The 20482-nt window shown below is 44.2% G+C and overlaps 1 protein-coding gene across 2 annotated transcripts in view; it reads right to left on the reverse strand.

Moving 5' to 3' along the window:
• Positions 1 to 20482, reverse strand: part of ZDHHC8 (zinc finger DHHC-type palmitoyltransferase 8) — a 144605-nt gene that overhangs the window by 32780 nt on the left and 91343 nt on the right. For both annotated transcript variants that reach the window (XR_009759613.1, XM_061602347.1), the window contains exon 2: positions 2590 to 2711. Coding sequence is in view for 1 of the 2 variants with exons in the window: in XM_061602347.1 (XP_061458331.1) it covers positions 2590 to 2711 (122 nt within the window). In the remaining variant the exon portion in view is untranslated. The remainder of the gene's footprint in view (positions 1 to 2589; positions 2712 to 20482) is intronic.

Raw genomic sequence — 20482 nt, forward strand, 5'->3', positions numbered from 1 at the left:
AGTATGGCATGCACATGACGTACCACTTTAAACTGCAGGTGGCGCTTCTCATGGTTAAATGCTCCTCCTTGCAAATAAATAAATAAAAAACCCAGGACATAAAAAATTAACATGTCAGGGGAGAAGCTGAGGCAAACAGAACCTTTCTCCCTTGCAGCTCATCTTTTAAAAATATTAATTTTATATTATCTTCAAACACAAACATGAAATAATGGTACTGTATCAAAAAAGAGAGAATACAGACCACATGCAGTGTTTTTTCTCTATACCTTAACAACATGATACTGTCCCGCTAATAACCACAGATGGGATCAAAAAGAGGGGGGAAAATAACACTAACAGGAACCATACCTTCCGTCCCCCGTCCCCAATCCGAACCCCTGCCTTGGGCAATGGCATAAATAAGAGAACATATTGCAAGACTCATTGATCAAAAACATATAACAAAATATGTGTCAGTGATGCACGTAAGCAAAAGATAGGAAAATAGATCCTTACATGGAGTTTTCATTAAACAAGTGCATAAAACAACCTTTAAGCATTCCAAATTTCACATCTCATTTTATACATTCAGGGTTTGTTTTGTTTTGGGCCCTATCTGCACTATAAATTTAAAACAGTGTCATACCATTTTAAACAGTCATGGCTTCCCCCAAAGAATTCTGGGAGCTATAGTTTGTTAAGGGTGCAGAGAGTTGTCAGGAGACCCCCTATATCCCTCACAAAGCTATAGTTCCCAGAATTCCCTGGGAAGAAGGATTGATTGTCAAACCACTCTAGGCACCCTTAACAAACTACAGCTCCCTGGATTCTTTTGGGGAAGCCATGACTGTTTATAAAGTGGCATGATACTGATTTAAATGTATAGTGCAGACAAGAGCCTTACATGGAGCTCCTATCTGCTGTATAAATTCGTACCACTAACACAGAGGTTTTGCCTCTTCATCTACCATTTGTGACAGACTTGCGGTCACTAGGAAATCTCAGCAGAGGAAAGGCACTGAATCAAGTCTAAAACCCAGTAAGGAAAACAACAACATCAGCAATGAAGGTGCTAAAGGCTCCAGAGAAGAGTAAAACAAGCCTCCAGCTGTATGTCTGAAGGGCAGACACTGGTAAAGAAAGATACCAAGCTATCTAGACAAGAATGTGCATAGAGTGCTTACCAGCAGGGTCGTTACCAAGCATGATTGAGCTCTTGGGCACCGGGCCTGCAGCGCTGTACAGCTGAACACCCCCACCAAACACAGGCAGCGCGGGGCTTAAATAAGCCCACCTGGCCCACTTACCTGTTGCATCCGCACATATGTCCTGTGTGCTGTGCACACAGGCCTACAACCACACAAAATGGCAGCGGGGGGGATCAATCCCTTAGGGACACCCCTCACCTTGGGTGATGGTAGTCATGCGCGCGGTTGGTGGGGCAAGCAGGCTTATTGAAGCCCCGTGCCACCTGTATGGGGGGAAAGTGCCTGGGGGTACCCACGAGCTCCCACTTTGTGATCCGCAGCAGCATCAGGCCCCTGCGCCCTGCAACCCAACCCCGCAGATCCCCTCCCACTCCTACAGGGGCCCTCAGCCAGGGCCCAACCTGGCCACCCGCTGGCACTGGGCCTGTTTACCAGCATGTGTGCCATCAAATGTGATGACAGCAGGCATGTTCCACAAGTTCAAGTTAAACACACAAATGCATGCACAGAGCTGACAAGAATATTAGTCACTGTCCTCAATGGCAATTAACTGGAAATAAACAATAATATATGCTATAAAGCAGGGGTAGGGAATCTTTGGCCTTCCAGATGTTCCTGGACGACCACTCCCATGAGCCCCAGCCAGCATGGCCAATGCTCAGGGATAATGGGAGCTGGAGTCCGTCACCTAGAGGGCCACCAGTTGCCCATCCCTGATATATGTTAACAGCAAACTCATTTCTCCAAGTACAGATCCTGATACAGCCAAAACAGCACCATCCAGACCCAAGAGGCAGGTATCAGCAGATTCGGGGGAACCCAATGGTTTGCAAGGGTCCATCCAATATTTGGGTGGAAAAACCTAAGGCGGAGGAAACCCCGAAACAGTCCAGTGAGGACTGAGCATGCTCAGTGGCAACAGAACACAGAGTGCATCTTGTGGTGATGAAGGAAAACAGATGGGGGGTGGGTGGGAACAGTATGGAGTATCCTGGAAAAGGGCACAGCTGGCTGGCTGGAACCTTGAAGAGGAGTACCCCACACTGTAACATTTCGGCTACAGGAGAACTGACTTTGCTATTAGGATAATATTTGAGCATGGGATGGATTTTTATTTTATTTTTTTAGTGGGGGTGTGGAATACAAGGTGATTTTTGGGACCTACCCTATTTTTTTGTGAAGTTGTGATTTTAAGTTGTTTTTAATTGCTTTTAATGATGTTATTTTAAAACTGTTGTAACCCGCCTTGGGACCTCAGGGTGAAGGGCAGATAATAAATGAAAATGATGATGATGATGATGATACATTTTGTAGGACACAACTATCTGCTTTCATTCCTTTCTTCCCATATATTCCCCAACCAACCAATCAACAACCCACACACACCCTCCAAGTTTACCTCGTGGAAAAACCCCAGGGTCCATGAATGTTGCCATGCTGAAGTTTGCGAGCACAAACAGGAACACAAGCCCATTGTACAGAGGGATGGCTGGGGAGACGGCTCTTGTTAACCAGGGACACCTGCATAAGGCCACAGGAGAAAAACCAGGAAGAAATTTTTAGGGCACCACAAGAGGTCCTTGAACACACAGAGCAAATCGCCTTGTCACCCTCTCCCACAAAGGAGCATCTCACCCTAAATACATTTTAATGTGGCATTGTAATCATAACATATTGCCCCAAAGGAAAAAATAGAGGTATTATTTATTTATTTAATTTATTTATTATCTGATTTATATCCTGCCCTTCCTGTCAGCAGGAGCCCAGGGTAGAGCAAAGGCATTGATTGACTAGGGATGTATATTGGGAAAATGGAATTGTCCTTGGCAACTAAAGTCTGGTGTGGTGTATGGACATCCTACGACGATTGGTGCTGGCTCTAGATGGTTTAATGGGGGGGGGTAGGCTAAACCTTGTAGGCAGTCTAGTCCATTGGTCTTCAACTGGTGAGTCAGGACCGATCACCAAACACACCTTGATCTAAGGCTGGAAGCCAACAGCATGACTATGCTTAAACACATATATGGTAACTATTTTAAGAAATGGGCCCCCAAGTGCACGTTTGGGTTAAAAGTGGGTCCTGGGTTCGAATCGATTGAAGACTACTAGCTTAGTCAAAGTCCCTGCTCAGACCAGAAAACCCAGAGTTAGAGAAACAAATTGCTGCCCATTCTCAACACAAAAACACTGCAAAAAAACCCCCAAGCCAATCAGGCCAGCTGCAATTCCACCATGGGTTGAAACTCTAGAACAGGAGTGGGGAGCCTCCACCCCTTAGGCCAAATTTGGCGGGCCAGGGCTCCCAGTTTGCCCTGGAGCTGTTTTCTAAAAGACACTCCCACCTGCCCCACACCAGGTGACATATGTGATGTCAAGTGTGGAGCAGGTAGAGATGCAGCTGGATTCAATTCCCTGCACATTAGCTGATGTACACCCAATTGAGTCCTGTTCAACTGAACATACTTTCAATCCTGTTTGGTCATTATCTCCTCCCCCCCACCTGCAGGCCAACTTTGACAGGTGGGCAGAATCTCCATAACACCAACTGTTTTCAGAATATACAGTGCTGTGATTTGCTGTGTGGAACCTCAGTTTACCTTTTTCCTCCAGTGTGTCTGCACAGGAGTTTATTATTTAAAACCCTTCTAGCCAAAAGGCACAAGAAAGGACAGAAATGCTTTTTTTTGGTGGTGGTGGTGGTGGTGGTGGTCATGGTGGGTAAAATATAAGCACCTGTAAGATTTTTCTGGAAGGTAGGGAGGAGGAGGAGGAAGCAACCTCCTGCCCTCTGCAGCAACGCTGGTGATATTCAGCACATATGGGTGCCTGTATTTTTGCAGCTCTCTTATAAAAGATTTCATTGATTGCACCACCTTAGTTTAAAAGAACAAATATATCCCCAGAACCTTTCAGAGCTTGAAATCTCTTGTTTGTTTACAGTCCCTCCTAATTGCTCTGCCCTCAATAATTTCAACAACAATGCCTTGCTCTCATATGCACTAAATCATTTTATCAAGCCAAACCTCTATTTGAAATGTGAATGAGTTTACCTTTACAGGAGCCGGGCAGTTTACAACTGTCTAGCCAGTCTGGTTTAGTGGTTAGTGTCTGACTAGGACTCAGGAGACTCGGGTTCAAATTCCCACTCAGCCATGAAGCTTCCTGAGCAATCTTGAGCCGGTCATTGGCTGCAGCCCCCTTTCCCCAGTTCCTTTCTCTCCTAGCACACCCCTCCCTTTCCATTAATAATGCAAACATCATGGCAAACTATGGCTAAGAAAGCTTAACTATGGTTTGGTGTGATGTCCAGATAGACAAACTAGAGTTTGCTATTGGCTGATAAACTAGAATTGGAAAGGCTGGAGAATAATGTATAGGTTTAGGGAAGAATTAAAACATGGTTTGAAGTAGGTTTGCAAACCATGGATTTGCATTGTGTCCAGGCTGAGTAGTTGCAGCCCTTGCACCACTGAGATGAGAATGCTGAGCAGATAGAAAAGAACACCAGACAAGCAGTTTTAAATATTTTTTTCTTTTTGCCTCCACATATGGAAACTCATACTGTGTTCAGGTTCTCAACTACAGTTAGCAAAAATCACAGTTTCTGGTGACATCTTAACAGTGCCCAAACCTCACCAAAGACAATGTTCCCCAACATCACATGGACAAGGTGCTTTTGGCTGTGCAGCCATCAAGGGTCTTCTTGACCTTTGCCCTTCTTGTCTTATAAAAACTTGCAGAGTGAGTATGCCCTAGTGGATCCAGTGTCTTTGCAGAGAGGGAATGGTCCCAGCTGTCCTGAAAGAGGTGGTGATCCAACCACTCCTGAAAAAACCCACCCTGGACCCATTGGTTTGTGACAACTACCACCTGGTCGCAAATACCCCCTTTTTAGGAAAGGTAATCAAGAGGGTTGTGGGACAGCACTTGAAAGTTTTCTTGGATGAAACAGATTTTGTTGACTCATTCCAATCTGGTTCAGGCCTTGTTATGGAACTGAATTGGCCTTGGTTGTCCTGATGGATGACCTTTTTCAGGAGAATAACAGGGAGAGTGTGACCCTGTTATTCTTACTTGAGCTCTCAGCAGCTTTTGACCATGGTATTCTTCGAAACTGACTTGGTGAGATGGGTTTCAGAGGCACTGTTTTACAGTGGTTCTGATCCTGTCTCCAGGGTTGGTTTCAAATAAGAGCATTGGGTGATTGTCTTTTGGCCCTCTGGCAGTTGTGCTGTTGGGTGCCGCATCTTGTCCCCAGTGCTGCTTAACATCTATATGAAGCCCTTGGGAGTGGTCATTAGGAGATTTGGGGTGAGGTGTCAGCAGTACACTGATGATATACAGCTCTATTTCTTGGTAACATCTGAATCAGGAAAGGCAGTGCAAGCCCTGGACCAGTGTTAGGCCTTGGTGGTGGGCTGGATGAGGGCTAACAAACTGACTCTGAATCCTAGGAAGACAGAGGTGCTGTGGGTTGGTGGTTACTGGTCAATTGCCTGCTTTGGATGGAGTCGTACTCCCTCTGAAAAAACAGATTCATAGTCTGGGGATGCTCCTGGATCCATCTTTGTCACTAGAGGGCCAGGTGACCTCAGCAGCTAGGAGTGCCTTTTACCAGCTTTGTCTGGTAAGACAGCTGGGCCATTTCTGGACTGGGATAGCCTGACCATTCATGCACTGGCAATCTTCAGGCTGGATTATTGTAATGCACTCTATATGTGGCTGCCCTTGAGATTGGTCCAAAAGTTGCAGCTGGTGCAAAATGCAGCGGCGTGACAGCTCTCTGGGGCAGGGTATCAGCAACATGTTACTCTGCTGCTGAAACAATTACACTGGCTGCCCATTAGCTGGTGAGCTAAGTTCAAGATGCTGGTTTTGGTGTATAAAGCCCTATATAGCTTGTGACCAGGATACCTGAAAGATCATCTCACCTCTTATATACCCAGTCGATCACTGCGCTCTACAGGTGAGGACCTCCTGCAGATACCACTTATCAGGAGTTCCATTCCACACAACATAGGAAATGGACAGAGCTTGGAAAAGTTACTTTTTTTGAACTACAACTCCCATCAGCCCCAGCCAGCATGGCCACTGGATTGGGCTGATGGGAGTTGTAGTAACTTTTCCAAGCTTTAGTAGTGGCACCTACCCTTCAGAATTTCTTCCTCTAAAATATTAGACAGGCTTCGTCTCTGTTGTCTTTTTGGCACCTGTTGAAGATCTTTCTCTTTCAAAAAGACTTTTAAGTAGAGATCTTATCCCGGTCTGCATCTGTCTTGGAATTGTTTTTAAAGATGTTTTGTTTTTAAGATTTTCCAGTGTTTTGTGACTTGTTTGTTGCCTTGGTCTCCTTCCAGGAGGAAGGATGGGACATAAATTTAATTAATAAATAAATACATCCTCTTTCTTAAACAATTAAACAAAGGGTTCTAGGAAGAAATGTCACAATAACTATCAAAACAATATGTGGAGTTTAATTAACAGCAGGGGTGGGAAACTCTCCATGGGCCACATTGACAGGTGGGCAGGAGCCACTCACCTGTCGTTGTCATATGACAACAGGTGATTGAAAATTCAAGCCATAGCAGCAAAGGAAGATTCTTCATTTGCAGCTATGGTTTGTCTCTTCCTTTGCAACCCTGGCTTGAATTCAAGCTGTAAGTACCATTCCCAATTCTTCCTTTGCAGTTGAAACTTGAATTTGGTCCTTTTAAAGTTTGGCAAATTAAAACAGTATTGAGTTCAAGCTGTGGATGCAAAGGAAAAAATCCCTGGATCCATGGTTGTGGCTTGAACTTTCCAATGCCTGATGTCATATGACATCAAGTGTTGGAAAGGTGGTCCTGGTTTGCCCAAAATGGCCTGGTGAGCCAACCTCCAAGATCTGGATTAGACTCCACAGCTAATAAACTATCCAGGGTAAATTAAAATGCTCTTTTTTAACAGGAGATTATTTCCACCACTCCATTACGGAAGGAAACCTATAACCATAAACAAATCTGTTCATTTACTGGAGTTGCATATTTGAAAGAGTTAATCGAAGTTTAAATAAAGGACACAGTGAATCATCGTAAGCATTAGCCAGAGTTTTGGTCTCCACCCTATCGCTGCTCCTTGTACAATTTGTTTCTCTAATTTATTTTGATAGGATATAAAGTGTACTGTGAAGAAAATAAAAAAATCAGAAGTTGCAAAAGCTTTGAGAGAAGCAGTTGTAAATGAAATTGCCTGCTTAAACGCAAATGTTAAATATTCATATTTTTAATTTGTATTTTATGCATTCCTTTATTTCTTATATTATATTCTATTGTATTACAATTTGAATTCCATGGAATGCAAATTGTAATACATTAAAATACAATATGAAGTTGCAGAAGTAGCAAATATATAAAAATCATATAGCCTTTAGCACAGTGCATGAAAATGGCTAAACAACAGTTCTGTTCTGCAATGGTCTTTGGACTAAGCAATAAATGTATTGATTGATTGCTAAACAACAGGCAGAAAAATCATTAAGTGGTACGCCAGGACCCTCGGCAGTTTTCAAGTGGCCCACGGGGAGGAAAAACTTTGGGAACCACTGCCCTAGTTAATAGTCTCCTTTCCTCCCGCACTCATAGGGCAATCTTTTAATACTAGACAATACAAGCTAGATGATATTCTCTTTTCCCCATGTTTATAGGAATGAGTAATATTTTAAACAAATATTAATATTATTACAAATTACAAAAAGTACAAAAACAAAAGTCTTCAAGAGCAGAAAACACAACTAACCAATCTTTTTTTCAGTCAACAGAAAATGCCAATATAAGCATTACATAAAAAAGGAGTTTCAATTAAGTTAATTGCAAACAACTTGTCTATAACATATCCAGTATTTGTTCCTTGATGTTATTTTGAGTAAATGCATTGTTCCAAAAACAGATGAACAATTCTCAATCACAAACAAATATTTGCACAGCCCTTAAATTGCCTGCACAAGCATGGAATATAGCAGTAATTTTCCGCATGATCACAGCAAACTAAGCCTTTTGCAACCACTCCCTCATGCTTGGAATTTTCCATGACTTCCAGTTTTTTGGCAATAAGCACCCTTGCAGTTTTCAACATCTCTGTTTTGATCTATAGCATCCTTCAAATCATTTGGGCAGTTAACAATAGACTTTCCTAGCACTTCCTGAATTGCTCTTCCTTTACATAGCCATCAAATGTGCATAATGTTTGCAAGGTTAGATTTGAATTCCCAACAGCATATGATATTTGCTAAACTGTACACTTTTTCCATTTGAGCAGGTGTGTAGTACCTAATGCCAGACCAAAATGGCCCTCTCTATTTCACCAGATCATTGTGAAATTAGGAGTGTGGGTGGGTGGCTTTTGGTGGTGGAGGGCAGGAAAAATTTCAGGATTGGGAGGGTGATCTTATCTGTTATCTAGCAGTGCTTATTACCAGTTTAGGCTTATTTGCCAGCTATGGCCATTCCTGGACTGGTGTAGCTTGGCCTCTGTTGTCCATAATGTGCTGTATGAGGGACTGCCCTTGAAGACAGTCTGAAGGCTACAGCTAATGTGGAATGCAGCTGCTGGGCTGGTAAGTGGGACAGTCCAATGAGGCCATGTGTCACCAGTCCTGAAAGCACTACACTGACTGCCAGTGAGCTACCCGGCCCAATTTAAGGTGTTAGTACTAGCATACAAAGCCCTAAATAGCTTGGGACCCAAGTACCGAAAAGATTGCCTTTCCTAAGATCAACTATCTTGGACCCTATGACTGGCAGGTGAAGACTTGGTGGTGGTGGTGCCACCACTGTGGGCTGCCTGGTTGGCGATGACCCATGACAGGGCCTTTTCAGGGGCAGCTCCCCATTTGTGGAATGCTCTCCCTGGTAAGGTGTGTCTGTCTCCCTCATTATTGACTTTCAGGCGGAACGTAAAAACATTCCTGTTTACCCAGGCGTTAGACAGCTGAAAGTTACTGTTCTTGGCAACCCTGAAATTACTGGCTGAGATTATGTTTTTTGGGTTTCAATCATGAAAAGAAAGGCGGGGTAGAAATGTAATAAGTAAATAATAAATAAATAAATAAATAAATAAATAGGAACCTAGGGCTGTATCCAGCGTTTTCTGGCTGGTTGGGCAAAGGCTCGAGCTAATAGATGGATGAGTTTTAATGTTGCGTAACAGGAATCCAATGCAACAGTTGTGCTGGCGGACATTTATTGTGCAGCAGATTACACTATTGCGCAATGAAGTTACCAGCAACTTGCTTATGAATTCTCCTGCACAACATGGGAGAGGTCATCAGGAGTTTTGGAGTGCGTTGTCATCAGTATGCTGATGACACGCAGCTCTACTTCTCCTTTTCATCTTCTTCAGGTGAGGCTGTCGATTTGCTGAACCGTTGCCTGGCCTCGACAATGGACTGGATGAGAGTTAACAAACTGAAGCTCAATCCAGACAAGACTGAGATGCTGTTGGTGGACGGGTTCTCTGATCGGATGGTGGATATATACCCTGTCCTGGACGGGGTTACACTCCCCCTAAAGGACCGGGTTCGTAGTCTGGGAGTCTTTTTAGACTCTTCCCTCTCACTTGAGGCTCAAGTAGCCTCGGTGGTTAGGAATGCGTTTTACCAACTTCGATTGGTAGCCCAGCTACGTCCCTATTTGAGTAAAGAGGACCTTACATCAGTGGTACATGCTCTGGTAACCTCACGTTTGGATTACTGTAATGCGCTTTACGTAGGGCTACCTTTGAAGACAGTTCGGAAGCTACAACTAGTGCAAAATGCGGCGGCCAGATTGCTGACAAGGACCAAGCGGTCCGAGCATATAACACCTGTTCTGGCCAGCTTGCACTGGTTGCCAATATGTTTCCGGGCTAGATTCAAAGTGTTGGTATTAACCTATAAAGCCTTATACGGTGCGGGACCACGATACCTTGCGGAACGCCTCTTCCGATATGAACCGGCCCGTGCACTACGTTCTGCTACGAAGGCCCTCCTCCGGGTTCCAACTCACAGGGAGGCCCGGAGGGTGATGACAAGATCTAGGGCCTTCTCAGTGGTGGCCCCCGAACTATGGAACAGTCTCCCTGAGGAAGTACGCCTGGCGCCGACTCTGCTCTCCTTCCGGCGCCAGGTCAAAACCTTCCTATTCTCTGAAGCATTTTAAGTTACACTGATTTAATTTTAAAAATGTTTATTGTGTTGGATTGTTGCTTGTATTTTAGTATTGTTTTGTTATTTATTGTATTTTTATGCTGTTTTATGTTCACCGCCCAGAGAGCTATTGCTAGTCGGGCGGTATATAAATTTAATAAATAAATAAATAAATAAACATGGTGCAAAACATTTCACCCATGGAGCAAGTATGCCACTAAGTGACTTTAACTTAAGAACATAAGAACATAAGAAGAGCCTGCTGGATCAGGCCAGTGGCCCATCTTAGTGCTGCGTTGGATACAACCTATCGGAAGCTGTCTTATACAGGGACAGGCCACTGGTCCATCTAGTTCAGTGTTGTCTACACTGGTCAGCAGCAGCTCACCAGGGTCTCAGAGAAGGAGACTCTCCCAGCCTTACCGGGAGATGATGGGAATTAAACCTGGGACCTTCTGCATGCAAAGCAGATGCTCTGCCACTGAACTATGCCTCTTCCCCAGATCAGATCCCCATTCTGACTTGTACATAGAAATTTCTGCATGCAGGCTCACCAAATGAAAAAAGGAATGCGGAGCTCAGAGGAAAGCAAGCATTGGAGCAGAGAGTTCTTTCAGGCGCCCTACAGCTGCTTTTTCTCTGACCCACGGATGGGGTCAGAGTGTGCTTTCCTTCAGCTCTGCAGTCAAAGGACAACAGGCTATTGGACAGAACGTCCTTTCAGGAAGAGATGGGGCAAGTGAGCTCCCTGCAGCCCCTCCTTCACTGACCAATGGAAAGGCTAGGTTGGTTTCCTCTAACTGGAGGTGCCAAGGATTGAACCTGGGACCTTATGTATTCAAAGCAGATGTTCTACCACTGAGCTACAGCCCTTCTGGGAGGCAGCAGCTAGGGTCCTGCTTGCGGGCTTCCCCCAGGCACCTGGTTGGCCACTGTGAGAACAGGATGCTGGACTAGATGGGCCACTGGCCTGATCCAGCAGGCTCTTCTTATGTTCTTATGTTTTTATGAGGGGCAAATCTGTCAATTTCCATTTCTCTTCTTTCTCATTTTCCCAACCTTAAATTCAGTTCTCCATATTTCCACATCAGTTTGCAATTAAATGCTCACAAAAATTCATCAGTGCTTTTAGTGCAAATTTCTCCTAACAGACACATTCATGTATGCAATTTTTCTTTACGCAGTTTTTGCAAAGCAATTTCCCCTAATGCATTTTGTATGCTATTTCCACTAATATTTCATGCATTTTTTTATGTACACTTGACTGTCGTGCATGCAATTTTGTACAAATGACTTGGCTGGAAAACTGCACTGCAAAATTTGGAGAAGTGCAAATGTTAAAAAAGGACTGTGGTTTGGTTTACACATGGTTTCAGAAAGTGCAAATTGGGTAGGTTCGTCTTTGGATGCAAACTGGATCTGATCTCGCTGCTATTCAAACTGAATCTAATCTCTCTGCTATCACTAAAGGGAGGGAAAATAACCTGTCAACGGTCCTTAGTCCCCTGATCTGTGGCAGGGGCTTCCTCTACAGTCCCAGGTATGGTGTGTGTACACAGCAAGGGGTAGTGGTTTGAGTGCTGGACTAGGATCAGAGAGACCGAAATTCAAATCCTCACTCAGCCATAAAGCTCACTGGGTGACCTTTGGCTAGTCTGTGTCTTTTAGCCTAATTTACCTCTCAGGGGTGTTGTGAAGACAGAGGGGGAGGAGCAGCAGGAGGGGTATACATGTAATATAAAAAAACTAACGGGTACACAATAAACCTCTCAGGCACTGCTAGATTTCCCCCCCTCCCGTACCTTGACATTTTCTAGCAACTGTATTTGCGAAATGCAATGCCACGCTCCCTTTATTGAAGTCTGCGGCTTCAGCACCCTTCAGCTCAGCTTTTATCTCCTCCCTTTAATGCTCTCCCCCAACTTCCTTTCTTCCAGGAAATGTCACAAGTGACTGCCTGTTAAAACCTGATTTCACCCACTCATTTGGCAGAGCAAGCTTCAAAAAGCTTGCTGGATGAAAAGGGAGAAAGGATGCCTTGTTCTGGCTAACATGCAGCCCCGGCTTCCTCAGCCAAGGAGGAATTTTGACGTGGAAACCAAAGGGAAGACAGGGGTGTTCAGACATAATTTTTCAATTTACTCCTCCTGCCTTTCCTTCAAAGTGCTTTGGGTCTTTTTCAGTTTCATCTTGCTAGGTAACGCTGGGGGCCAGCAAACTTATCAATCTGTTGTATTGTTTAGCCCAGCCTTTGTCAACCTAGTCTCCTCCAGATACTTCGGACTCCAACTCCCATCAGCCCCAGCCAGCAAGCATGGGTTAGGCATCCCCTTTCCCCTGCAGCTGTCCTGATCAAATTGAGTCTTTTGTGACTGTGTTAAAAGTTTTTAAAGAGGCCATACTTCATTATACCCCATACTTATTAGCATATCCCTGCCTGATCAATGAGGTCTTCAGGGGAATAACTGCTAGTGACTCAGAAGATGTACAGCTGGTTCAGTATTGGGGGCCCACAAGATTGTTTTACCCCTTGTATACCCAGTCGATCACTATGCTCTGCAGGTGAGGGCCTCCTGCAGATACCATCTTATCATGAGGTCCATTCCGCACAACGTAGGAAGTGGACCTTTAGTGTTGCAGCATCTACCCTTTGGAATCCCCTCCTTTTAAATATTAGACAGGCGCCATCTCTGCTATCTTTTCGGCACCTACTGAAGACCTTCCTCTATCAACAAGCCTTTTAAGTTGAGACCTTATCCCAGTCTGCGTCTGTGTTGGAATTGCTTCTTAATATGCTTTTAAGTATTTTTTTTAAAAATAAGTTTTAAAGGTGTTTTATTTTAAAAATGTTTTTAAGATGTTCTGTTTTTTGAGATGTTTTAAGATGCTTTCAGTGCTTTGTCCTTTGTTTATTGCTCTGGGCTCCTTCTGGGAGGAAGGGTGGGATAGAAGTTAAAGGAATGAATGAATGAATTGATTGATTGATTGATTGATTGATTGAAACTTTATTTTTACCCCGCCCTTTTTCCAAACTGGAACTCAGGGCGGCTTACAAATAGAACTGAATGAATGAATGAACAAACAATTTTATGGAGCTCCCTTCCAGTTGAGGTTAGACAGGCCCCCTCCCTGATGAACTTCCAGTATCTATTGAAGCAGGCATTTTTACTGAATTCTGATTTTATAGTTTTAATTGATTTTTATCTTCACTGTATTGAGACGATTGTAATCGTCTTAAGAGACGATTGTAATTAAGTGATATATAAACAGTGGGGACTGATCCATTAGGCAAATGGGGCACTGCCCCACCAACCTCAGTCTGCCCTCAACCAGCCCCCATTTACTCACCTTCCTACTCAACAATCAATCCAGGGAGTGGCCCTGTCTTTCAGCTTCTTCCCCCTACTTAAGTCTCATTGTTGCCCCTTGCAGAACTCAGCAGGGAGGAGGATGGGGAGAAAACTACAATCAGTTGTCTTGGCCTGTCATTGGCTCTGGCTCCACCTACTGTTGGGCTCCTTGCCTTCCACCTCACCAGTCTCAAAGGGCACCAGCCACCACCACTCAGTAGAAGTCTTTCACTGGCTAATCTGAGGTCCTTTTCATTCAGGAGTGAGGAACCTAAATTTTACCTTTGCACAGTTGGCTAGTTTCTACAGACACTCATACCATCCAGGCAAGCAAGAGGCATTATCAGATTTCAAGGACACATTCCAGGCGAAAACACTCATGGAGGATATGAAGCTTCCTCCTTCTCCTTAATCTCAGTGTTGGCCTTGTAGAACCCACCAGGGAGAAAGATGGGGACGAAACTAGAATTAGTTGGCTCTAATTCTAGTTGGTCTGTCATTGGTTCTGGTTCCAACAACCTTTGGGACTGCCTGTCTTCTGCCCTACCAGATGCAAGCCACCACTGTATATAACAACAACAACAACAATAATAATGTGTCAGCTGCCTCACATCTAGCTTGGTTCTTAGTGACACTTGGGCCACATTCACACCTTACATTTAATCCACTATTGTTAAGAACATAAGAAGAGTCTGCTGGATCAGGCCAGTGGCCCATCTAGTCCAGCATCCTGTTCTCACAGTGGCCAACCAGGTGCCTGGGGGAAGCCCGCAAGCAGGACCTGAGGGCAAGAACACTCTCCCCTCCTGAGGCTTCCGGCAACTGGTTTTCAGAAGCATGCTGCCTCTGACTAGGGTGGCAGAGCACAGCCATCATGGCTAGTAGCCATTGATAGCCCTGTCCTCCATGAATTTGTCTAATCTTCTTTTAAAGCCATCCAAGCTGGTGGCCATTACTGCATCTTGTGGGAGCAAATTCCATAGTTTAGCTATGCGCTGAGTAAAGAAGTACTTCCTTTTGTCTGTCCTGAATCTTCCACTGTTCCATTTTAAACAGTCATGGCTTCCCCCACAGAATCATGGCAAGTGTCGTTTTTGACAGGTGCTGAGAGTTGTTAGGAGACCTCTATTCCCCTCATAGAACTACAATTCCCAGAGTTCTTTGGGAAGAGGGACTGACTGTTACACCACTCTAAAACTGTAGCTTTGTGAGGGGAATAGGAGTCTCCTAACAACTCTCAGCACCCTTCACAAACTATACTTCCCAGGATTCTTTGAGGGAAGTCATGCCTGTTTAAAGTGGAATAATAGTGGAATAAATATATGGTGTGAATGTGGCCTAGGAGAGGTTCTACCTGGCATCTCAGCCCACAGGCCTAATCACAAAGATAATGAAGCCGGCCATGAATTACCTTGGAGAAGCCAAAAGTTAACTGTCAGGAGAGCATAGCAGGTTATTTTATTTTGAGTTTCTTCTGGGTAGCCACAGTTCATCTGGCATGACTGCTATTTCAAGCCTCCCTATGTCCCACATAGGGTTGACAGATCTCTGTTTTTCAGCCTGAGACTCTGGTTTTTGGGGGTCTCATCTGACTCTCCGGCTGACTCACCTTAATCTCCGGACTTTCAGCTTTCATTAAAAAAAAAAATTAAGTTTCTAGGTGGTCTGGTTCCAGAGATACAGAGATAGGCAAGCAAGAAGCATCATCAGTGTTCAGTGACACATTCCAGCCAGGTAAAAGCCCTCAGAGTGTTAAGCAGAGTCACCAGTGTGACTCACAAAGGTATGTGGCCTGGGAGAGACCCAAGAACCACATAGAGAGGCCTGGAAGGCCGCATTTGCCCTAGGGACAGAGTTTCCAAACTCTGAATTAGAACATAAAATGAGTCATGCTGGATGTAGATTAACAAAAGGGCCATCCAAATATGTTTGTGCCAATCAGATAACAAAGGTGTTCTTGCAAGTTTCCAGTTAGTTGCAATAATAGTGTGATTGAAAAAAGAAAGTCCAGTGTCACTGAAATGGATGTTTATGGAAATTCTCTTTTAAATTTACAGAAGTAATTGTCTTTGCCTCTTTCCTACACGTCCAAGACCAATTATCCCAATCAATAGTTTTACCTACATCAGTTTCACATTTACACTCAAGAACAAACAAACTCTTTTCCAAATGTAATACTATATAGCAGTGGTTCCCAATCTTTATGAGCATGGGACCCCCTTTATAAGCTGAAAATCTTTTGTGACCCCCTCCCTCCAGGGAGGCAGGCTGGCTGCCAGGAAGGAAGGAGGAAAGCAGCCTTTCTTTGCAGGCTTGCTTCTTTTTGCTTCACAAAAAGCCCTCTCCTCTCATTCTAAGCAAGGGAGTTGCCAGTAGCGGCAGTGCAAGGAGACAGGAATCAGTGATAGTAATCCCCTCTTCTTCCTGGTAGCTCCACCCTCAGTCTCCTTTGGCATCTGCCATGTATTTTATAGGCAGATGCCTGCCCTTAGTGCACCTGAAAGACACTCTGGCACTTCAGCAAAAGGCCTCCCCTTTCTCGTTTGGAGCAAGGGGGAGGCATCATCTGCAGCGGCAGTGGAAAGCAGACAGTGTAGAAGGAGTGAAGACTTTTTAAAAAATTAATAAATAATTCATTTCTTTACTGTTCATGGCCCCCTCTGGATTACTTCGCGGCCCCCAGGTTGGGAACCGCTGCTATATACTATTTAGTTATCCCTTTTATATTTAACATAATAATAATAATAATAATAATAATAATAATAATAATAATAGTTCATTCACAAATAGGTCTAGGCTTTATTACAAAAGCAAAGGATGCTGGTTGCATTTGGACATCATGCTATAGCAAGATGTGAATAACCCAAGTCTCCTCCCAGGCTTATATCCTTCCCTCTCCTGTTCTTGCAAGGCCAGAACAAGGAGTTTGGAAGCTTTTGCTTTTGGGTAACCACAGTTAACAAAAATAAATAAATAAATAAACAAATATAATAATAATAATAATAATAATAATAATAATAATAATAATAATAATAATAATAATAATAATAATAATAATAATAATAATAATAATAAATTTATGTGTCGCCTATCTGGCCGATGGCCACTCTAGGCGACGTACATGTAAACAGTTAAAACACAATGTGATAAAATACGTTAATACAATATATAAACAATACAGCAGCAACAACAATATTAGTGCAGGGTAAGAGGCATTTCAGTCATGAAAGTTAACCCTCCCCGGAAATCCCAAAGGCCTGTTGAAAGAGCCAGGTCTTTAAGGCTTTACGAAATACATTTAGGGAAGAGGCGTGCCGTAGATCTTGTGGGAGGGAGTTCCAAAGGGTGGGGGCTGCCACTGAGAATGCCCTCTCTCTAGTTCCCGCCAATCTAGCTGTTTTTGTCGGCGGGATTGAGAGAAGGCCCTGTGTGGCTGATCTTGTCGGGCGGCATAATTGGTGGCATTGAAGGCGCTCCTTTAGATATGGTGAGTGTCAAAGAAGCCAATTTCAAGCCATAGTTTCTGAAGCTGGCTTGTTTAAAGTGACCATAGTTAACATTAAAGCACAGTTCTAGGTCCAGATCACACATGGTATACTATGCTTAACCAAAAGTGCAAGTGGAATCTTTTGAATTCCCTGTGGTCACACCAGAGGGATTGTGAGAGGGAGAAACCAGGATGCTAGAAAAATATGTTTTATTCGTAATCCAAACCCGACGCGTAAATATACAAGGCTGAAATGCGTCGGGTTTGGATTACAAATAAAACATATTTTTCTAGCATCCTGGTTTCTCCCCCTCACATTTCCGGTTTTAGATGCTAGCCACTTTCTTTTGTTGCACACCAGAGGGATGGAAGCACACAAGCCAGGGAAGAGATAAGGTTTGGATTCACTCCAGAATGCTGCCAAGGTCTCGAATTTAAAAATCCTGAAAAAGGAAGGATTTTAACAATTAGCTCCTATTTTATTTTCTCCCTGATAAGTTAAAAATCTTATCTTTAAAACCTGAACATAACATTACTTTTTGGATTGGGGAGGGAATCACATGTACAGCAGCCTTATGCATGCATAGTTCTCCATCCAGCTATAGAAACATGTGTGGAGCCTGGTTCCATATGCATATGGTTCCAGGGAGTCTACCTGTAATACAAGAGTCAAAATGCCTTCAGCCTTCTCACTTTTCTTAGATGGTCAGTTTCTATGCACCTGGAGGCTCAAGGTGCATTTTCTATAAAGTCAGATTGAAAGCAGAGGCAAAAATGAGTGTTGTGAAATATCAGTTCCTTGCTAATGCTCAAGCACAAGAAAGCCTAAACAGTGCTTGCTGTTTCATTGGCAGAAACAGAGGTGGATGTAGCTATCCATTACTACAGGTCAAGACTTTCCTCTTCTCCCAGGCATTTTAGCATGTGTTTTTAAATTGTTTTTATATTGTTTTGAATTTTAAAATTGTGTTTTAAATTGTTTTTAAAATATGTGTTTTAAATTGTATATTTGTTTTAATGTTTTTGATTGCTGTAAACCGCCCAGAGAGCTTCGGCTACAAGTGCAATAAATAAAAATAAATAAATAAATAAATACAGGTGGTTGTTATTATTTTTTAAAGAGGAGATGAGGTAGAATAAGTACCCTTTAGGAAAACACAGCTACTACATACCCCAGCCCCTCAGGCTCAAATTTATCTATCCAACATAACCCTCTTTAATTATTCAAATCAACTGTGCCAAATAGAAATTCACTGCAGTTTAGTAATATCGGATGGGTTTCACTGGAGCATTTCATTACAGCTTGGACTCTTTCCAAACACTAGTGAAGTGCGTTCAGTATACTACAAGTCAGGTGAGGCAAACTGATTAAAAATGCAAGAAAAGGGAACTACTCTTGATAAGGAAAGTCTGATCAGATCTCTGCCACACCACCAAGCAGAGCTTGGAAAAGTTACTCCATGAGCTAGAGGGAGCCCCAGCTGACGAAGCGTCAAGGCCAGTTAAGCAGCAGAGCGAGTTCGGCAGCAGGGCGAGGACGCCAGGGCCCCCCACTCTGCCTGTCTGTTCCCTGACCTCAACTAAACCGCAGTCTCCAACCCATGGACGTAATAAACCTTAAACAAAACTATGCAGGTAAGAAGCCAGCAGGGGTGTGGGGGCTTTCCAGTGTTTTGCACCGCCTGCAGCATGTACGACTATCTGCCTGTTGGACAGAAGTCGTGGGTATGCTCTCGGTGCAATGAGCTCCTGGCTCTCCGGGAACGACTTCATTTCCTTGAGGCCAAGGTGGCGGACCTGGAAAAGCTGAGAGAGGCAGAGAGGTGTGTGGAGGAGGCCTTCAGGGACGTTATAGCTGTGTCCCACTCCAACGATGATAGCTCTCCTGCTATCATGGACAACGATGGTCTCGGGGAAGGAGAGCATCCAGCTGAGGAAGAGGGAAACGATCCCTTAGAAGGGACCCATTCCTTGAGGGATGAGCAGCTATCCTCTCGTGCTGAGGATATATCTCCAGGGGGTGGAGGGATCCTTGTAGTGGGTGATTCGATCATTAGGAACATAGACAGTGGGGTGTGTGATCGGCGTGTAGACCGCAAGTGTTTTGCCTGCCTGGTGCGAAGGTTGCGGATATCGCCCGTCGTTTAGACAGTTTGGTAGACAGTGCTGGGAAGGAGTCAGTGGTCGTGGTGCACGTTGGCACCAACGACATGGGGAAATGCAGCCGTGAGGTCCTGGAAGCAAAATTTAGGTTGCTAGGTAGGATGCTGAAAGCCAGGACCTCCAAGGTGGCTTTCTCTGAAATGCTACCGGTTCCACGCGCAGGACCAGCCAGACAGGCCCAGCTTCGCAGTCTCAATGCGTGGATGAGACAATGGTGTCGGGTGGAAGGGTTTGGATTTATTAGGCACTGGGGAACATTTTGGGACAAGCCGGGCCTGTACAAAAGGGACGGGCTCCACTTGAACCAGAATGGAACCAGACTGCTGGCACTTAAAATTAAAAAGGTGGCAGAGCAGCTTTTAAACTGACTGAGGGGGGAAACCCAACAGGAGCTGAGAAAGGTCCGGTTCGGAATAAACCTCCCCCCTGGGATAAAAACCAAAGAAATGATGAAATTTTAAAAGGGGTAGGCCTAGAAGTAGGCATTGTGAGAGCAGAGGCACAGGATATAAATTCAGAAGAGCAAAATTACCACAGGCCTAACCACAAGTGCCAAAGACACTTGAAGAGAGACACTGCTTACAAGTGCCTGTACGCTAATGCTAGGAGCCTGCGAACCAAGATGGGAGAACTGGCTTGGTCTTAGAGGAGAGCATTGATATAGTGAGCATAACGGAGACCTGGTGGAATGGAGAAAACCAGTGGGATACGGTTATCCCTGGATATAAACTATATCGGAAGGACAGGGAAGGACGTATTGGTGGCGGAGTCGCTCTATACGTGAAAGAAGGCATTGAATCCAGCAAGCTCGAAACCCCAAAAGAGGCAGACTCCTCCACAGAATCGTTGTGGGTGGTGATACCATGCCCCAGGAGGGACTTAATACTGGGAACGATCTATCGTCCCCCTGATCAAAATGCTCAGGGAGACCTGGAGATGAGATATGAAATTGAGGAAGCATCCAAACTAGGAAATGTGGTAGTAATGGGTGACTTCAACTACCCGGACATAGACTGGCCGCATATGTGTTCCAGTCATGACACAGAAGCAAAGTTTCTAGATATTCTAAATGACTATTCCCTAGACCAGTTGGTCATGGAACCGACCAGAGGGACAGCAACCCTGGACTTAA

This window comes from Rhineura floridana, chromosome 19, assembly GCF_030035675.1.
Source record: "Rhineura floridana isolate rRhiFlo1 chromosome 19, rRhiFlo1.hap2, whole genome shotgun sequence".
Classification (NCBI taxonomy): Eukaryota; Metazoa; Chordata; class Lepidosauria; order Squamata; family Rhineuridae; genus Rhineura; species Rhineura floridana.